General features: G+C 34.6%; 1 protein-coding gene across 2 annotated transcripts in view; it reads left to right on the top strand.

Moving 5' to 3' along the window:
* LOC150092728 (protein kinase C and casein kinase substrate in neurons protein 1-like) overlaps positions 1-20,858 on the top strand; it is a 214,643-nt gene that overhangs the window by 53,977 nt on the left and 139,808 nt on the right. For both annotated transcript variants that reach the window (XM_090414551.1, XM_090414550.1), the window contains exon 3: positions 10,985-11,184. In XM_090414551.1, the coding sequence (XP_090270677.1) occupies positions 10,985-11,184 (200 nt within the window). The remainder of the gene's footprint in view (positions 1-10,984; positions 11,185-20,858) is intronic.

Below are 20,858 nucleotides of genomic sequence, written 5' to 3'. Positions count from 1 at the left end.
AAATGAAACAAGCAGCGTCAGCATGATGGTAGAAAACTATCAACAGGAATACATATCCATACTTGAAGTAGAAAAAGTAATCAAAAACCTGAAATGTGTAAAGGCAACTGGAGCATTTCTGTCTAAGAAATTAGACAGAAATGCTCAAATATAGAGGTATAAAAGTTTTAGTGGCTGCATTGCATAATTCAGAACGTATGATTAGAGGGTTGAATTCCAGATGATTGGAGCAGAGCTCTCATAGTATCCATCAATAAAAAAAAGGGAAATAAAACTGAATGTGATAATTATAGAGGTATTTTTCTATTGAGGGTTCCTGGTAAGATTTATGCAAGTATACTTGAGAAATGGCTAAGAATAATTGTGGATTTGACATAAAATCAGGTGTGTGACAAGGGGACACGTTATCTCCACTGTTATTCATTATTTATTTGTGTGGCTCGTTGGACTAGGTGCGAGAGGTCTCTGGTTCAAATCCCGGATGAGCTCCTGTTTCGAAAGTACTTTATTTTAACTAGCCTGGCTGGCCAAGTGGTTAGCGTATCCACTCTCCAGCCAAAAGGTTGTGGGTTCGAATCCCCCTGTGGGCATGGATGTTTGTCATTGTCTTTGGAAATACTAGTGGTGGTGGTGGTTAGCGGTAGATGGCGTTGATGGATTGAGTGGCGAAGACAGCTGTAGAGCAGGTGCCCTCTCTCGATGAGTCTTTGGAATCCCTGGAGGTGTCTAATAATAATAATATGAATCACATTATGAAGTGGTATTAAATCTGATATCAAAATTGGCAATATTAATCTGAACTCTTGCAGATGATGTTTTAAATAAATCCAGTACAAGTCTTCAAGATTCCCTGACTAAACTGAATAACTGTTGTAATAAATTTGATATGAAAATCAGCAATAAAAAGACACCAAACTATGAAAATAGACAGGGCCATAGAAAACTTTAGCTCTGTTCTCAATAGAGAATCTATAGAACAAGTAAAATATTTCAGCACAGTTTTTAGTGAAGATGGTAAATTAAATATGGAAATAGACAACAGAATTATTCAAGCTGGTATGGTAGGAAGTCAGCTGAATAAATTTATATGGAATTAAGAAAGAAATTAGTCAAAATACTAAATTAGCTGTATATAAGACTGTGTTCAAACTAATTTTAACTTATGGATCTGAGAACTGGGGAAAAGATGGCGTCAATGGCAGTATTACATTAAAAATGAGAATATTAGGAAAGAAGTATTAAATATAATCATGTTGTGCTATCATAGTATCCTGTACATTTTTCTTAAAGGTACATATTAGCAAAAGAAGTGTTCTTTGCCAGATTGCGAGAAATGACCAAGATGTAGATGAATAAATAAACACAGTAAAAGTGCCTTAAAAGATAGATATATATATAAGATCTGATAATATTGGAATCTTGACATATAACTAGATTAATTTGGAGGAAAATTGTTGATCAGAAGTTATTAATAGTGTAACTTTTTCATGTAATACTATCATAACTAACCTGTATACCCACTGAGGGTATATATCTGGAATTTATTGTTGTTGACTGCTTGGAAAGAAATCATTTGATATGACGGTGTGAAGAACAGCCAGCCATGGCTCCACCTTAATAAGATGTAGGACCTTTTTTTTTTTGTTACAGTGATTAAGGGAATGCTACAGGGCATGCTTTCCACAAGTGTATGATAATGATCAATGGGAATTTTAGACCATTCTTCCTTTAGGCATGTGATGAGGTCCTGGACTGTTCTGCAGCAGATGTCCTCACCCAATGTCAGTTCATTCCACAGATGTTCAGTAGGGTTGCCAGGACTCTGGATGCCAGTCAAGTTTGGTGACATTCTTGTCCAAAAACTGCACAGTTACATCAGCCTTATAACACTGTGCATTGTCTTGCTGAAAGAGACAATGATCAGTTCCACAGAAATGCTAGAAAGTAGGAAACATTGCATCGTACAGATACCTAATATTACAGATATTAGGTATCTGTATATCTGTACAATTAGATACATAATTGTTCAGATACCTCTCATAGTTCGGTGTTTGTGACACCCGAAACAGTGATCCAAGGCCAAACCAGGAAAAATAGAACTGCAAGATATTCTTGTAAGAGCCATTTACTGGCCATCTGACACAACTGTTCATCTGCTTGGTAGAGGGCATAACAGTATTCATTGCTCCATAACATAGCTTTCCAAGCTTCCACATCCCACTGTACACGATCTTTGCTGCTGTAACGAAGATGATGCTGCGTGTTAGTTTGGATAATGTGGGACATGCATATTGCGATCCTGTCATGGAAACCCATGTTGTGGACCTCAGTTCTGAATGTTTTTGTGCAGATTCATGTTCCAGTTTGATGTGGATCTCCACATTAAACATGTCGGCCAACAAATGGTGATTTTTACATGTTATCCTTCATAGCAGTCTATGGTCACATTTGTTGAGTGTGTGGTGGGTCTTCCAATGCAGGTAGCACTTGAAATTATTTAGGATAAATAACTACAAGTGCTAAATAACTCCCTGCACTTCAATCTTATTATGGTATCACTGATTGTTGACCTCAGATGGCCCAATTTGTCAACTATTTGCCGAACAGATTGGCCTACAACATGATATTCTATCACAATCTTTCCAGCTCCGTCATTACCCTTCTTGCAGCCATTTCACCTGGACACAGTTTCACTGACTTGAGAACATCATATTCCTGCAATATATACCAGATACAAACACAATTGGTTACATGGCATGATGCATCTTGCCCATGAGGCATCTGTTGACTTCTTTCCAAGCATTGTATGTAGAAATAGATAATTAGATAATTTTATTTTGCCATTAAAATGGTTCAGTTGAAACAACAAATTTTAAGCGATCCTAAATTCCCAAATGTTGGTAACTACCATCGAGCCATGGAGGAACTCTTAGTGTTGTTTTAAATAAAAACAGTCAAGTTATTATGTGACAGGGGAAAATATATATTTATTATTATTATTATTACAGATTTCTTTGCCAGTAAAAATAAAATTATAATGTAAAAATGTATCATCAGCTAGTCTTGAACCAAAACTGGTTTGACTACAAAAATTGCTTCACTGAAGCATATCCCTATGTCCAAACAAACATTAGTCTAAATACACTCTCTTATAATTTTTTTATATACACTAAAGTTCAAAATTGTTCAGCATTGAATTTTGTTTGTCAGGTTTTTCATTGTTTCTGTGAGAAATGTCTTTATCTGTGACAAATTTGTTATTCAAAGGATGTCATTGAGTTCTAGTGTTTGTGAAAAGTGCATCAAAAGTTATTCACACTTATACACATTAGCATTTAGGGATTATACTGTAGAACATATAATTGCTGCTAATATTGACCAAAATAACCAAAACCTTAACAACACAACAAATTTTAATAGTGATCCTTAAATACTAAATTTCATTCAATTCCATGTAGTTATTTTGTTAAATTTTTCCAATAAAACCATAATTGACCTACATGAATATTTTTCAGTGTGCTTCCTGTATTCTAAATTTTATTAAATGCTATGCATTTTAGCAGCATTTGGGGTACCTGAGAAACTTTTGCAAGGATTCCAAATTTCAATAAAAATGAAGAAGCCGAATTTTTGGAATAATTTGCATGTAGTTGGACAGACAAAAAAAAAATCTGATAGGTGTTTATGAATTTTATGAAATACACCTAAACCCAAAGTATGTTTCACTCAAGCCAAAAGCCCTTAGTCGCAACAATAAATCTTTTTTTTTTTTTTTTTTCGAACAAATTTTTTGAGTACTTTCTTCCCTCCCCCATCCCAATCAGTATAAAAATACTTTTACCTTTGAAAAGAATGATAAATATTATAATAGCATTTCTCAAGTTTTTATAAGCTAAAAGATTTACCAAGATTTTCAAAAGATAAAAGATGTGTTCATAATGTTAAAGATATAATCCACTCTCTTTGTATTTCAATTCAAGACATTAAAACCATATCCACATCTTTCTAAAACATCATAAATCTAAAAAGTAATAAGTCTTGACTTAGTCTTAAAGAATAAAGTGTAGATTCTTTGTTTTCAAATATTGAAATTATATATTTGAGAATACCAGTATGATATATAATCCACTCTCTTTGTATTTCAAGACATTAAAACCATATCCACATCTTTCTAAAACATCATAAATCTAAAAAAGTAATAAGTGTTGACTTATTCTTTAAGAATAAGACATTATTCAGCTAAAAACATTATTACATTTAATGATATCAGAAGCTTAAAGAAATTAATTTTATGTAACTCTTCATTTGTCTGAACAACACACTTATGCATTTAACTTAAATAGATTGTTTTGTATCAGAAATTGAAAAAAAAGGAAAAAAAAAGCATTCCACAAATAGATTATATGAAAGAATGGAATCCAGTGAAATGGAGTGGATGAGCCGATTTTCTTTCCTCTGAACATCATCAAGAATTTTTAGGGAGGTTCCAATCCCAAACATGAAGTTCTAAGGATGGATGATTATATTGTATAAGTAGCTGAGTAGGTAAAAAATAGCATCTGCAGCAGAAGAGAATGATGCCTAGTTTTTTAGAGGTGGAAAAAGCTAATGATGGGATGTGTTTATGCCAGTAGAGGTTGAAGGTAAATGACAGTCCAATGAGAGTGATGAACCTGTTTAGTGATTTGTGTATTATGGAGAGTGAGTGAATGTAATTCAGGGGAGGGTCCCTTTTGAAAGATGGCATGGAGTTCAGTGTTTAAGATATTGGTTGTAGATCTTGGCACTGATGTTTGAGCATTACATGGTTTGTTATTGGGAAAATTTGGAGAAAAGAGCAAAGCTAATAATAATGGCAAATACCTGTTGGATTTCTGCTCAGGACATGGACCGGTTATTACTAACACAATGTTCCAACATAAAAATGTGCACAAATTCACATAGAGAGAAGAGGCAAGGAATAAGAAGTCTCATTGACTATGTTATTGTTGATGATGATGTTTTCCCACTGGTGCAGGACACTAGATTGTACAGAGGATTTGAAATTGGAAGTGATCACCATTTAGTCTTCAGCAGAATAAAATTGAATGTCATATTGAAAAGAAGAACATGTAAGAAAGTTTTAAAGGGAATAAAAGTTGAACAGCTCTCAGATGTGTACTGCAGACTAAAATACACAAACATGATTGAAGAAAAAATGAAAGAGTTTGAGAACAGCAACCAAACCGTGGAGATGCAGTGGCAACCGTTGAAGAAAACATTGACTGATTCAGCCAGAGAGGCATGTGGTGAAGTTGTCTGCAAGGAGAGAAAAATCAGAACTCCATGATGGACACAGGAAGTTAAAGAGGCATTGAAGGAAAAGAAGAAAGCATATGAAAAGTTCCTGGCAAATAAGTCAGCTTGTGCTCTTAGAGAATACAGAGACAAATGTAAGAAAGCTAAACAGTGTGTAAAACTAGCTAAACAAAAGTCATGGGTAAGAACATAGGAGGACTTGGGTAAGAACATAGAAAATAAATATCAAGAAGGGCAAAATATTCTGGATGTTGTTGAAGAAGATCAGAAATGGAGGAAAAAGTGCTGTAAAATGAGTTAGAGATGATAAAGGTGACATGAAAACGGGAGGAAAGGATATCCTTGAAGTATGGAGTAATTACTTTGAAAAATTGCTAAATGAAACCAGCAGGGATAGCACAGTGGTAATAAAAAAAAATCACTTAACAGGCATACAGTCAGGAATGCATATCCACACTTGAAGTAGAAAAAGCCATCAAACACTTGAAATGTAGAAAGGCAGCAGGAGTAGATGATATTTGACCTGAAATGCTGAAGTATTGTGGTATTGTTGGATCCTACTTCGTCTTAATCTACACTCTGGATCCGACATGTTATTTACTACGATGTTCTTAACCTAAAAATAGTTGCTAGTTGGTTTCTAATTCAAATATAGAGAAAATTTATATTTAAAGACTGCGCCACTCTATATCTGAATTAGTTCAAGAATTGAAGAAAAATCAACCTTCAACTATCTCTCCTTAAAATATATACTGGCCGAGTATATTTGACTTACTTAATTTACCCACTTTAGTTCGAATATTTTATGAATGGTGCAGTAAAAGAGATTCAGGCAAAATACATCTTTTGATTAACAAAAACAAACATTTAATTTTAAAATCACAAATTTTACACCTAACTTCAAATCAGTAATTAAGATATTACAAACATTTTAACTCCTCAGGTAAATTCAATCATTCAACTCATACAATGTTAAAACTGTTATCTTTAGTACAGTCTTCTTGCAGTTCCTTAAGTTCCAAATACAATAAAATCGCACTAACACACCTCTTCACAAACAAATACTTTTAATTTTACACTTCAGCTAATTCTCACCAATAGTTACTGTTATTATAAGGAAATTCTAAGATGAAACTCGCACACTTCTCTGTATAGGACTATTAATGGTTGGAATATTCTTACCGACAATTTTCCTTCTTCATATACTTATGTGCGAACGCTCTTTGTAACTGTATACACTTTAATCAATTAACGGCACTCATTTAAAAAAAAATCTTCTTAGAAATAACTGGATTAATTAACGGCCACACTACGCACAATCAAACGTTCTTGCACAGATCAAACCGCTTGCACTACAATTGACATCACTTAACTAATTCAGTGTTCTACTAACAACTCTTGTACTAAGGTAACACACAATAATTCCTTAACTTGAAGTTTAATATGCACAGTTGCCTACTCCTTCGACATCAATTTAATCCTTTAGGTACCATAATTCTTAACACCGCTATCATTAAACTCAACTTTGTTGCCTCTAATTATTCTCTAGTTACTTCGTGCTATGCTTCAAGTTTCCGTGTGTCCTTGAAAGGTCGGCCCTGAAATTAAATCTCAACTCAAGTGTTGCTAGTCTATTTAATAGTCTCTCAGCCTTTTTTTCGTAGCTATAATTGTTGTTCTACAACTTATTAGCTAACCCTCTCGACTAGTAGACTTTATTTAGCTGCTTGAGTGACTTGCCGACTTGCTATTATCGCACTGTCATTTTCGAATGCCGAATGCTCCGATTCCAACCTAATGCCAATCTCTCTCTTATAAATCTCTAATGCTCTCCTTTTTCCAGCGTTCCTCGCTTTTTATATCCGTTTTTCCCACCTAAATTCTTCTCGTGATCTCTTTAACTAATTCCTTTTTAGTAAACTTTCAGCTTTCTCCCCACGTTCTGTTCCAAAAATGTGCTCGTTCACTTACATACGTTTCCATGACAACAAAACAAAATATAATAAAATTGAGCTATTACATAACGTTAAACTTTACAAACAGGAATAAATAGAGAATATTTACATTTCAAATAATGCGCAGTTAAATTATCAAATACAAGTTCTTATAATATTAACATAGTAATAAATAAAATAGCTTAATAATATTTAAAACAGTCTTTTCATTATTAATATATATATCTTTGAATAAATAATTAAATATTAGATAAAATTAAAGGTAGTTATATGAATATTAAATTATAAATAAATGATTTACATTAAATAATATTTACAAGTCTAGCCTATATGATGGAAGATCATGTTGGATTCTGAACCAAATAATAATTACTCTAATCTCTACATAATCAGAATCCAACAGTATAAAAGTTTTACAGTGGCTGCACTGCATGGTTCAGAATGCCTGGACAGTGGGACGAATTCCTGATGATTGGAGTAGAGCTCTCATAGTACCCATATATAAAAAGGAAAATAAAACTGAATGTGAGGATTACAGAGGTATATCCTTACTGTGAGTGTTTTTGGTGAGATTTATGCAAGTATACTAGAGAAACAGTTGAGAAGAATTGTGGAAGAAAAGCTTGTAGAAGAACAAGCTGGATTCAGGGCAAATAGAGGCTGTCAGGATCTGATCTTTACTTTACCACAAATAGTTGAGAAATCATGGGAACATAACAAAGATCTGTATTTAAGTTTTGTAGATCTGGAAAAGGAATATAACAAGGTGCCAAGAGAGAAGCTATTCAATATGCTACAGTTATGTGATGTCAATGGGGCATTATATCAAGCAATACTTAGTGTTTATTTGAGTTGTAAGTCAGCAGTTATAATTGAAGGTAGTACAGGAAAGTGGTTTAATGTTAAATCTGGTGTCAGACAAGGTTGTACATTATCCCCTCTGTTATTCATTATCTATATGGATCACATTATGAAGGAAAGTGGCATTAAATCTGAATTCAAAATTGGGGATGTTAATCTCAGCTCTTTGCTTTATGCGGAAGATGTTATACTTCTAAATAAATCCGCTTCTAGTCTGCAAGATTCCCTGACTAAAGTGAATAACTGTTATAACAGATATGGTATATGAAGGTCAGCATTAAAAAGACAATGAAAATAGCAGAAACATTGAAAATATCAACTGCATTGTGAATGGAGAACCTATAGAACAAGTAAAACATTTCAACCACTTAGGCACGATTTTTAGTGAAGATAGTAAATTAAATATGGAAATAGACAGCAGAATCAACAAAGCTCATATGGTAGGAAGTCAGTTGAATAAATTTATATGGAATAAGAGAGAAATTAGCTGTATATATGACAGTATTCAAGCCAATTTTAACTTATGGATCTGAGAGCTGGGTCAGAAGTAAAAGACTTGACCAAAGACTAGAGACTGCAGATATGAGAGTCCTAAGAAAGATTAAGAGCATGAACAGATGGCATTAATGGCAATATCATATTAAAAATGAAGATATTAGGAAAGAACTTGACATTGTCAACATCCAGGAATGCATTAGCAGAGCAAATCTCAGGTGGTATGGTCACTTAAGCAGAATGGGAGAGGAAAGATTAGTAAAACAAATGTTCTCTGCAAGGTTGGCAGGAAAAAGACCCATTGAAAGACCAAGATATAGGTGGATTGATACAGTTAAAAGTGCCTTAGAAGATAGAAATATAAGATCTGACAATGTTGCAGTCCTGACAGGTAACAGACTGATTTGGAGGAAAATTGTAGATAGGCAGTTAGTAATGATGTAATTTTTCATATAGTACTATCATATCCTGTACACCTCTTGAGGGTATATATCAGGAATTTGATGATTTGTTGAAAGAGCGGGATGAATGCATCGTGCTCTCATCAGCATAGCTATGGATAGGATTAGTAGTGACTGAGAGGAAATCGTTTATGTAAAGAAGATTGTAGCAAAAACTTCCACATCATGCCCAACTCTGTCAGTGGTTAGAAAAAGAGAGTTAGTTATGTATACTGGATTGCAATAGGTCATTGTTCATGGACAAGGAAAGGTGATGAGGTCAGATTGATTTTTGGAATTTGGATAGCAGTAAATATAGTACATGTATGTTTACATGTACATTATCCTAAACAAGTTATATTACATTAACACATACTGTCTGTCCAGTGTTTGGCTGTAATAATTCTTTTAATATTGAGAAGACTTTATATTAATTTCTGGTGCTTTTAAATTGGGCATTCTTTGGCAAGCAATATTGTATCTCAAAAATGCTGAGATGTCACCCTTGTGGTGAAACGAATCATGAAGTATGTAGTGTGGACAATGAATATCAGTATGTGATGGTAGGTACCATTTATGTTTGCATTTATGCATGTTGGTGAAGTGAATGTGAAAGCGAGTCGTTTTTTAACGATTCTGACATGTTTTGTGTGTTTGATCCTACTTGTCATTTCTCGAAGGAGCTTTAATTTGATCATAGTGACACTGTCATTGTTTGTCATATGTGTCATCATTGATTATGAGTTTGATGAAAGGATAAAATAGGGACAAGGAGTATTAGATGATTCACTTGGTCGTGACACCCATTTGGAGTGCAACCACTCTCCTTGCCATTGCATGGCCTCTATAGTGCCTTGCTCAAACCAGTAATTGAATTACTTCTCTAAGCATTACCTAGCAGAATGTAGTAGTGAGATTATTTGCCAACTGACCAGGAAACCTCCTGACTCTTTATGGACAGGTTTTGGGCTCATGTGTATCTGGCAGCTGTCCTATGACATCACCATTTTAATTCTGGACCTCTGCTCTGGAGGCCATGCATGGCATTTGCCAATTTGGCCTCCAGTAAACAGGTGATATTTCACTAGACGATTAAGGTTATCTTCCACTTTGTGTGTCTAGTTGGTATTTCTTCCAACTAGAAAAATATCTTTTTCAGCAGGAGTGCTTGCCCAGAGATGCTTTTGTAGAAACAGGCCACACACACACACCACAGGAAGGCAGGGGTTGGTTGACTTGAGAGGGAGAGTCTGTATATTGTACATCACCTGGCATTAGTGGCCATATCATCTCTAGTATTCTAAGCACTTGATGGTTAAAATATGGTGTTAAATGATTTTCATTGCCATGTTGCAAAATGCTTGGCTTATTAAGTCTTTATGAATAAGTTATTTGTGAACAAAATCATTTTGAAAAGTAAATTAAAACAAAGTTTTATTTACTAAAAATGTTATTAACAATGTGATTGCATTTTATTGATTATTTATAAAATTTGAAGTATAATTCTTTTGAGTCCCATACACGAAAGGGAAAGCCTGTCATATGTTTTAATGCTGCAGGTGGACCATGGTTTAGAGAATAGAATCCAATTCTCCTGCTTTAGAGACTAAACAGCAGGAGAATTTGATTCTCTAAACCGTGGATAAAGTAAAGGAAGAATTGCACAGTGGGATTTAATTCCACAGTCTTTTGGTCAGATTGTAGAGATGCTGTTAACTTGGCCAGCAGACTGTCTGGGATAATTCATACAAAGTTTTGCAACTCTGGATAGTCATGAATTAATGAAGGAAGTTATTTTTTTGCATTAATTTCCCTAGGATAAATGTGGAGAAATTATCCAGAAAATTTTTTTTTTGGTCAGGAATTGGATTGCCAAATTGTGATATGAATAAGAATTTAAGGCATTCTGAATATTTTATGAATTTTTTTTATTAGGTCCAGAATATGGAACTACAGAGGCTGCTTGGAAAGGGATATTGGTAGAAGCAGAACGTCAATGTGATATACATCTTAAAGTAAAGGAAGAATTGATAAATGACATTATTACAGATATAAAACAGTGGCAAAAAGAAAATTTTCATAAATCAGTAATGTATTTAAAGGAGAAAAAAGAAATGGATGATAGTTTTAAAAAAGTAAGTGTATTTGACGTGTTGTTTATGAAATTTAAGCACGAGATATACAATTATCATATTCCAAAGAAGCACAGTTATCTATATATAAGTATACTTTAATAATTGTTCCTTGTTATTAATTGCTTAATACTTGTGTATAATAGCAACTTACAAAATTGACTCATGTATTGTTTGTCATTGTGTTCTTTTTCAGAATTTCATTTGTTTCTGCATATTTCAGTTGGCCGAGTGGTTAGCATATCTGGTCTCCAGCCAAAAGGTTGCGGGTTCAAATCCCACTGTGGACATGAATGTGTGCGATTGTCTATGAAAATACTAGTGGTGGTGGACGGCAGATGGTGGTGTAGATGATGATGGTAGTTATAGTTGGTGGATCGAGTGGTGGAGACAGAGAGCTGTAGAGGAGGTGCTCTCCCTCGATGAGTCTTTCGGTTCCCTGGAGGTGTTACGTAATAATAATATTAAACTTTTTACTGTTTATATCTGCAATTGACAGAAATGCAATTGCAGTAGCTTGTTGAAAGAAACATACTAAAATCAAGTGGTTTAACTATTTGTTTCAGCAAGTAGTTAAACACTACTTGCTGAAACAAGTAGTGTTTAACTTGAAACTTGGTACCTACATTGTTTTTGTAAAACAGTAGGTGTCAGTACTCATTCTTTGCTAACAGGAAAAGTTGACAAGTAAAACGATATGCAAATAAATTTAAAAAATACTTACATTTTAATTTCATCATCATCATCAAATTCCTGCCATGTACTCCCAAAGGGTGTACAGGATATGATACACTGTCTTGTATACAGCTAATTTAGTGTTCCGACTAATTTCTCTCTTACTCCATGTGAATTTATTCAACTGACTTCCTACCATCTCAGCTTTGTTGATTCTGTTGTCTATTTCAATATTTAATTTACCATATTCACTAAAAATAGTACTTAAGTATCTGAAATGTTTGACTTGTTCTATAGGTCCTTCATTAACAATGCAGTTGATTTCAATGATTCTGCCTATTTTCATTGTCTTTGTCTTGTTATTGCTACCCTTCATACCATATCTATTACAACAGTTATTCAATTTAGTCAGGGAATCTTGCAGACTTTTAGTGGATTTATTTAGAAGTATAACATCTTCTGCATAAAGCAAAGAGCTGACATTAACATCTTTAATTTTGATATCAGGTTTAATATCACTTTCCGTCATAATGTGATCCATATAGATAATGAATAACAGAGGGGATAATGTACATCCTTGTCTCACACCAGATTTAACATTAAACCATCTTCCTGTACTTCTTTCAATTCTATCTGCTGACTTACAAATCAAATGAAGACTAAGTATTACTTGATATAATGCCCCATTGGCACCATATAACTGGAGCATATTGAATAGCTTCTCCCTTGGCACCTTGTCATATGCCTTTTCGAGATCTATAAAACTTAAACACAGATCTTTGTTTTACTTCCATGATTTCTTAGCTATCTGTCATAAAGTGAAAATCTGATCCTGAGAGCCTCTATTTTCCCTGAATCCAGCTTGTTCTTCACCAAGCTTTTCTTCCGCAATTCTTCTCAACATTTTCTCAAGTATACTTGCATAAATCTTACCAGGAACACTCAGTAGGGATATACCTCTGTAATTGTCACATTCAGTTTTATTTCGATTTTTATATATGGGTACTATGAGAGCTCTACTCCAATCATCAGTAATTCGTCCCTCTGTCCAGGCCTCCTGAACTATGCAGTGCAGCCACTGTACGACTTTTATACCTCCATACTTGAGCATTTCTGGTCGAATATAATCTATTCCTGCTTCCTTTCCACATTTCAAGCCTTTATTTGTTTAGCTAGTTTTACACAGTGTTTAGCTTTCTTACATTGGTCTCTGTATTCTCTAAGAGCACAAGCTGACTTATTTGCCAGGAACTTTTCATATGCTTTCTTCTTTTCCTTCTCTGCCTCTTTTACTTCCTGTGTCCACCATGGAGTTCTGATTTTTCTATCCTTGCAGACAACCTCACCACATGCCTCTTTGGCTGAATCAATCAAGGTTTTCTTCAAGGCTTGCCACTGAATGTCTAAAGTTTGGTTCCTGTTCTCAAACTCTTTCATTTTTTCTTGAATAATCTTTGTGTATTTTAGTCTACAGTTCACATCTGAGGGCTGCTCAACTTTTATTCGCTTTAAAATTTTCTTACATGTTATTCTTTTCAAAATGAAATTCAATTTTATCCTGTTCAAGACTAAATAGTGATCACTTCCAATTTCAAATCCTCTGTACACTCTGGTGTCCTGCATGAGGGAGAAAATATCATTATCACCAATAACATAGTCAATGAGACTTTTCTTATTCTCTTCTCTCCAGCTGAATTTGTGCACTTTTTTATGTTGGAACATGGTATTAGTAATAACCAGTCCATGTCCTGAGCAGAAATCCAACAGGTATTTGCCATTATTATTAGCTTTGCTCTTTTCTCTAAATTTTCTTAAAAAATATTTTTGTATGTCTGACAATCATTTCTGACTGCTATTTAGATCCCCAACAAGGACCAACGTTTCCTTTTTCATTGTGTCAGTTGCTTTCTCTAAGCCTCACAAAAATTCCTCTACTTCTACCTCAGTAGAATATTCTGTGGGACCATAGGCTCAAATAAGTCTCATTGTCCTGTTCCCCATTCTGATATTTGCCCACATCACTCTACTTGAGACTACCTGCCATTCAAGAAGATTAGTCTCATGTTTTGGGTTGTATACTATGGCTACTCCTTATTTTCCTTGATTGTCATTTCCTTAATATAACATTTTGTACTTATTGCTCAGAAAGATCTCACCAGTTTTTGTCTTTTTTGTTTCAGCCACCTCTATTATGTTGATCTGGTACTTATCTAATTCCTCAGCTAGTTCCATTTCTTTGCCATTCTGACTTCTTATGTTGATAGTACTGATCTTTAACTCTGGTGATGTTGAGTTGGGGTATGTTTTCAGATTTGTTCCAGTAGCTGACTTTTCGCTGTTTGCCCTGGTTCCCTGGTGAAAACAACAGGGGCCTTGTTTAACGGTCGACTCCCCAGCCGGCATGAAATTCTGTCATGTTGTACCATCATTTTGTATTTTGGTTTAGGCCAATAAGAATGCATTTTTGGTTGGCTAAATCCCAAATTGCCAACCTATCCTCGTTTGTTCAGAGTCTAGTTAGATACCTAACAGGGTGCACCACAAGAATTTGAGGATTGTACATTAGGTCAGAAGCCCTGTTCGGTTTTCCGCATTCCTTTAAAGGCTATGTGGAGATCTCTTCTCAGTTATACAGCTTTTAATTTCATAGTATGATAATGTTTTTGGAATAAAAAGAAAAAGTATATAATACAGAAAATTGATTAAGCATATAAAAAAATAAGTAAAATATATGTTATAATTTTAATAAAAATTTTATAAAGCAAATATAAAGTTTTATATAACAAATATCTATATCGTAGATGCAGTGAAAAACAGAAATTTCAAAATAACTAAGTTTATTTGAATAACAGGTCAGCATGTGAAAACATACTGAACATTACAAATTTCTAAATATACTGTATCCTTATGTCACACTTCACTGTTAATAAAGGTGCTGCTTTCCCATACTGTTGCTTATCATCCCAGAAAACACACTAATCTTAGAATTATCTTTTAACTGGAGTTGATATCATTTCTATCACCGCTGGTAAGAACAATTTTAATTGATTGAAACAACCTAAAACAACAACAATTTTAATTGATTGAAACTCTGATGAGAATCTAAGTACAGGAGAAACATTTAAGAGCTTCTCAGCTCAAGATGATTAGTTGATCTCTTATGAAAGCCAGTAAATGCACTTAATTAATACATAATGAACTTTACAAAGCATCTACAAGTATGACTTTAGTTTATTGTGAATCACATCCACAAAAAGGTTGTATAAAAGTTATTTGAGACATGTATAGCACAGAAAATGTTAATCAAAAAATTAACAAATATTTCATTTTACATCTTGTAACAGTTTTTTCATGGAACATGTACTACACATGTTTAAAACTTTCATGACTTTCAGTGTAAAAAATATATAGAATTTTATTCAAAAACTTCAGTATATTTCATCCATTGTTAGGTGAACATCATCATGGAGAAAGAGTTGTGAGTGTACTTTGTTTTGAACTACATTCAAAACTTGAAACAAGAATGAGTCATAAGGCAAGCTCATAGCAGCTTGTGTGTCAGCTACAGCTGAAGTATATGATTACACTATTAGAGTTCAAAGTAACAGTCATAAAAATTGTGTAGATAATAATTACTATTAATTGTTCATAATTTTTTAATAATTATTTAAAATTATTTTTTATCTACACATCTTTTACAGTTGTTCTTTTAAACTCTAATAGTGTGATCATATACTGGTGATCCAAAAGTCACAGAAAAAGTAAAAATTCAATAATTCGAAAAGTATAGACAGTAGTACGATGTGGTTTTCACAGAAATGCACAGAAAGACATGGGATTTTTTTTAATAACGAAACATTTTATTGCCAGAATAGTTACATTTGTCACCGACAGGTGGTGCTGTAGTTGTCCCGGAGCTGCTACCTGTCACTGTTTAAACCGTAAGGTATGTAAATTTCAAATGCAGTGAATACTGAAGTTAAACTTTCAGCATTTAACATTTATTACTTAAGTTAAATGTTCTATCAAGGTGAGGCATGTTATCGTTATGAGATAAAGCACGTTTAGTTAAGCTGTATTATACCTCAAGGGCAGAGACAGATCTGAAAGGCAATATTTATAGAACAGCAGTGAGGCCAGCTATGACATATGCTATAGAAACTGTGGGCCTGAGGAAAAATAACATCAGCAGGATGGAAGTAGCAGAGATGAGAATGCTTAGGTGGATGTGCGGTGTGACCAGAAAGGATCGTCTGAGAAATGACTATGTCATTTCTCAGACGATCAGTGACCCCACTTAAGTGGGAGAAGCTGCAGAAGAAGAAGTTAAGCTGTATTATCAGAACTCCGAATGTGCAATTGTGGCTTTGTGCACCTATCGTTCGATGTGGGGGTATTAGAAGTAGAAAGGGACCGATGTCTTGTTCCTCACTGATAGCTATGATGAAAAGGTTTGAGGACACTGGCAGTTTGGAAGCACATGCAAGAAGTGGGAGACCCAAAAAAACTATTGTAGTTGTGCACGAGGTTGAACACAAGACCGACACACAATCAGCAGCTTCTGCACATGGGGAATGCAGTGCGCATGAAATTTTGAAGACGAACTGGCATTTCGTACTGGACTGTGTGGCAATCACTCAGGATCATTCTCAAGAGGTATCCTTACAAAATCCAACATGTACAGGAACTGAAACTAACCGATTTTGAGAGACATCATGAATTTGCAAATTGGGCTTTTCAACATATGGAAAACAATGCGGACTGGCTGTCAAATGTCCTGTGGACTGACGAGGTGCACTTTTCGCTTAATGGAAGTGTAAATGCGCACAAGTGCCGCATCTGGGCAAGAGAGAACCCACACGTGATTGTGGAAACCCCTTTGCATCAGCCAAAGGTGACAGCATGGTGTGGGTTCACTGCGTCATTAATTATAGGCCCCTTTTTCTTTGAGGAAGTCCACAGCAGTACATTTCGAACTGTTTCTGTCACAGGCAAGCATTATGCAGCGCCTTTAAGAGACAGCATCATTCCCTCCTTGCAAGAGAGGCAAGCACTCCATAGTGTAACCTTCATGCAGGATAGAGCACCTCTGCACATCACAGGTCCTGTCCAGCACCTGCTGCGATCGACATTTGGCGATGACCATGTCCTCAGTCTTTCTTTCCCACACAAATGACCACCAAGATCTGCAGACCTTACACTTTGTGACTTTTGGTTATGGGGCTACTTGAAGTCGCAGGTGTACAGAGGTCAGCCGACATCATTGGCCATGTTGAAAGAAGCTGTTTGCCATCATGTGACAGGAATTACAGCTGAAACACTCTTCGATGCTGTGCAGGGTGTCGTGCCACGTCTGACGTCCATTCTCATGAACGACGGGCGTCACATTGAACATTTGTAATCCTAGCTGCGTTGCGAACAGTGCTGAACCACTGCACAAACTACTGATGCAAGTGAAGCGCCACCTGTCGGCAGCAAATGTAAGTATTCTGGTAATAAAATTTTTCATTATTAAAAAAATCCCTTATTTCTGTGCATTTCTGTGAAAAATGCATCGTTCTACAGTCTATACTTTTCGAATTATTGAATTTTTACTTTTTCTGTTACTTTTGGATCACCTGGTACTTCAGCTGTAACTGAGACATGAGCTTATATACGCATGCTTTGACTCATTCTTGCGATTTATGTTTTGAATGTAGTTACTGGTCTGTATCTTTGATGTCCGTGTAATGTTGGATGAAATATATATTAGAATTTTTAAATATATATGTGTAAGCCATATATATGTCTATATATATATGTGTAAGCCATGAGAGTTTTTAATATTTACATTTTGTGGGACATCTCCAATGTGCACTGATGACTTAGGTTTGGCTGATGTAATAGGAATTTGGCACTTTTTTTGAATAATAGTATTTATAAATATGAATATTTATGTAGCAGTTTGGTGTTATTTGAAAGGAATCCCATGTTTACGAATCAGTCTAGATTTATGAGGTGTTTAAAAAGTTGTTTGTGTGACTATGAATCTTCCTCTTTTGACCATAATAGGATATCCTACAGGAATGTGGAATTTAATGAATATGTAGCAGTGTGGGAGCATAGCTAATCTCAGATGGTATGATCATTTAAACAGAATGGGAGAAGAAAGGTTAGCAAACAGATGTTAAATGCCAAGATGATAAGAAGAAAAAAAAAGACCCAGAAGGAGGGACCAAGATCTAGGTGAATTGATACAATTAGAAGAGCATTAGAAGGCTGAAATATAAGAACTGACAATATTGAACACTGAAATATAACTGCCAATGCTGACAAAATTGTCAATATGAAGTTATTAATAATGTAAACTTTCATGTAGTGAATACTGAAATACCATGTTCCAACATAAAAATGTGCACAAATTCACATGGAGAGAAGAGGCAAGGAATAAGAATAATCTCATTGACTATGCTTTTGTTTGTAATAGAGTGTACAGAGGATTTGAAATTGGAAGTGATCATCATTTAGTCTTAAACAGGATAAAATTGAATTACATATTGAAAAGAATAACATGTAAGAAAGTTTTAAAACGAATAAAAGTTGACCAGCTCTCAGATGTAAACCGTAGACTAAAATATACAAACATGATTCAAGAAAAAATGATAGAGTTTGCAAACAGGAATTAAATGTTGAATATTCAGTGGCAAGCTCTGAAGAGAACATTGATTGATTCTGCCAGAGAGGTATGTGATGTTGTCTGCAAGGATAGAAAAATCAGAACTCCACGTGGATGCAGGAAGTTAAAGAGCCAGTGAAGGAAAAGAAGAAAGCATATCAAAGGTTCCTGGCAAATAAGTCAGCTTGTACTCTTAGAGAATACAGAGTCAAATCTAAGAAAGCTAAACATTGTGTAAAACTAGCTAAACAAAAGTCATGGGAAGATGTTGGTAAGATAGTGGTAAGACAGAATATCAAGAAGGTGGCAAGATATTCTGGAAGTTGTTGAAGAAGCTCAGAAATAGAGCAAAGAGTGTTGTAAAAGGAATTAGGGATGATAAAAGTGATATGAAAACTGGAGAAAAAGATATCCTTGAAGTATGGAGTAATTACTTCAAAAAGTTGCTAAATGAAACTAGCAGTGATGACAGCATGGTGATAAAAAAAACACTGACCAGGCATGCAATCAGGAATACATATCCATGCTTGAAGTAGAAAAAGCCATCAGAAGTCCAAAATGTGGAAAGGCAGCTGGAGTAGATGATATTAGACCAGAAATGCTCAAGTATGGAGGAATAAAAGTTTTACAGTGGCTATACTGCATAATTCAGAGGGCTTGGACAGAAGGACGAATTCCAGATGATTGGAGTAGAGCTCTCATGGTACCCATATATAAAAAGGAAAATAAAACTGATTGTGAGAATTACAGAGGTATTTCTCTACTGAGTGTTCCTGGTAAGATTTATGCCAGTATACTTGAGAAACGGTTGAGAAGGATTGTGTGGAAGAGAAGCTTGGTGAGGAACATGCTGGATTCAGGCCAAATAGAGACTGTCAGGATCAGATATTCACTTTACGACAAATAGTTGAAAAGTCATGGGAATATAACAAAGATCTGTATTTAAGTTTTGTAGATCTGGAAAAAGCATATGACAAGGTACCAAGAAAGAAGCTATTCAAAACATCGATCATTATATCAAGCAATACTTAGTCTTTATTTGATTTGTAAGTCAGCAGTTAGAATTGAAGGAAGTACAGGAAGATTGATTAATGTTAAATCTGGTGTCAGACAAGGCTATACAATATCACCTCTGTTATTCATTATCTATATGGATTAAATTATGAGGGAAAGTGCTATTAAACCTGATATCAAAATTGGAGATTTAATTTTGATATCAGGTTTAATTTAATTAAATTTGATTTAATTAAATAAAATTAAATAAAATTTAATTTTATTTAATTAAATTTTTATTTCATAAAAATTTAATTAAATTTTTAATTAAATTAAATTTTTTCATGTAGTACTATCATATCCTGTACACTCCTTGAGGGTACATGGCAGGAATTTGATGATGATGATGATATCTCCATCATCAAATTCCTGCCATGTACCCTCAAGGGGTGTACAGGATATGATAGTACTACATGAAAAAATTTACATCATTACTAACTTCCTATCTACAATTTTCCTCCAAATCAGTCTGTTACTTGTCAAGACTCCAACATTATCAGATCTTATATTTCTATTGTCTAAGGCACTTTGTACTGTATCAATCCCCTGTAAAATCATAACTATATCTTGGTCTTCCTCTGGGTCGTTTTGCTGCCAACCTGGCAGAGAACACTTCTTTTGCTAATCTTATCTTGCCCATTCTGTTTAAGTGACCATACCACCTGAGATTAGCTCTGCTAACTCATTCCTTGATGCTGACAATGTCAAGTTCTTTCCTAATATCCTCATTTTTAATATGATATTGCCATTGATGCCACCTGTTCATGCCTCTAATCTTTCTCAGGCCTCTCATATCTGCGGTCTCTAGTCTTTGGTCAAGTGTTTTACTTCTGACCCAGCTCTCAGATCCATAAGTTAAAACTGGTTTGAGCACTGTCTTGTATACATCTAATTTAGTGTTCCGACTAATTTTATCTCTTATTCCATATGAATTTATTCAATTGACTTCCTACCATACCAGCTTTGCTGATTCTGTTGTCTATTTCTATATTTAGTTTACCATCTTCAGTAAAAATTGTGCCTAAGTAGCTGAAATGTTTTACTTGTGCACAGGTTCTCCATTCACAACACAGTTGACATTTTCATCGATTCTACCTATTTTCATTGTCTGTCTTTTTATTGCTGACCTTCATACCATATCTATTACAACAGTTATTCAATTTGGTCAGAGAATCTTGCTGACATGTAGTGGATTTATTTAGAAGTATAACATCATCTGCATAAAGCAAAGAGCTGACATTAACAGCTCCAATTTTGATATCATGTTTAATACCACATTCCTTCATAATGTGAT

This window comes from Typopeltis vanoorti, chromosome 25, assembly GCF_054136105.1.
Source record: "Typopeltis vanoorti isolate ZY-2024b chromosome 25, IOZ_Tvanoo_1.0, whole genome shotgun sequence".
NCBI classification, from domain to species: domain Eukaryota; kingdom Metazoa; phylum Arthropoda; class Arachnida; order Uropygi; family Thelyphonidae; genus Typopeltis; species Typopeltis vanoorti.
This window is presented reverse-complemented; position numbering and strand designations above follow the sequence as displayed.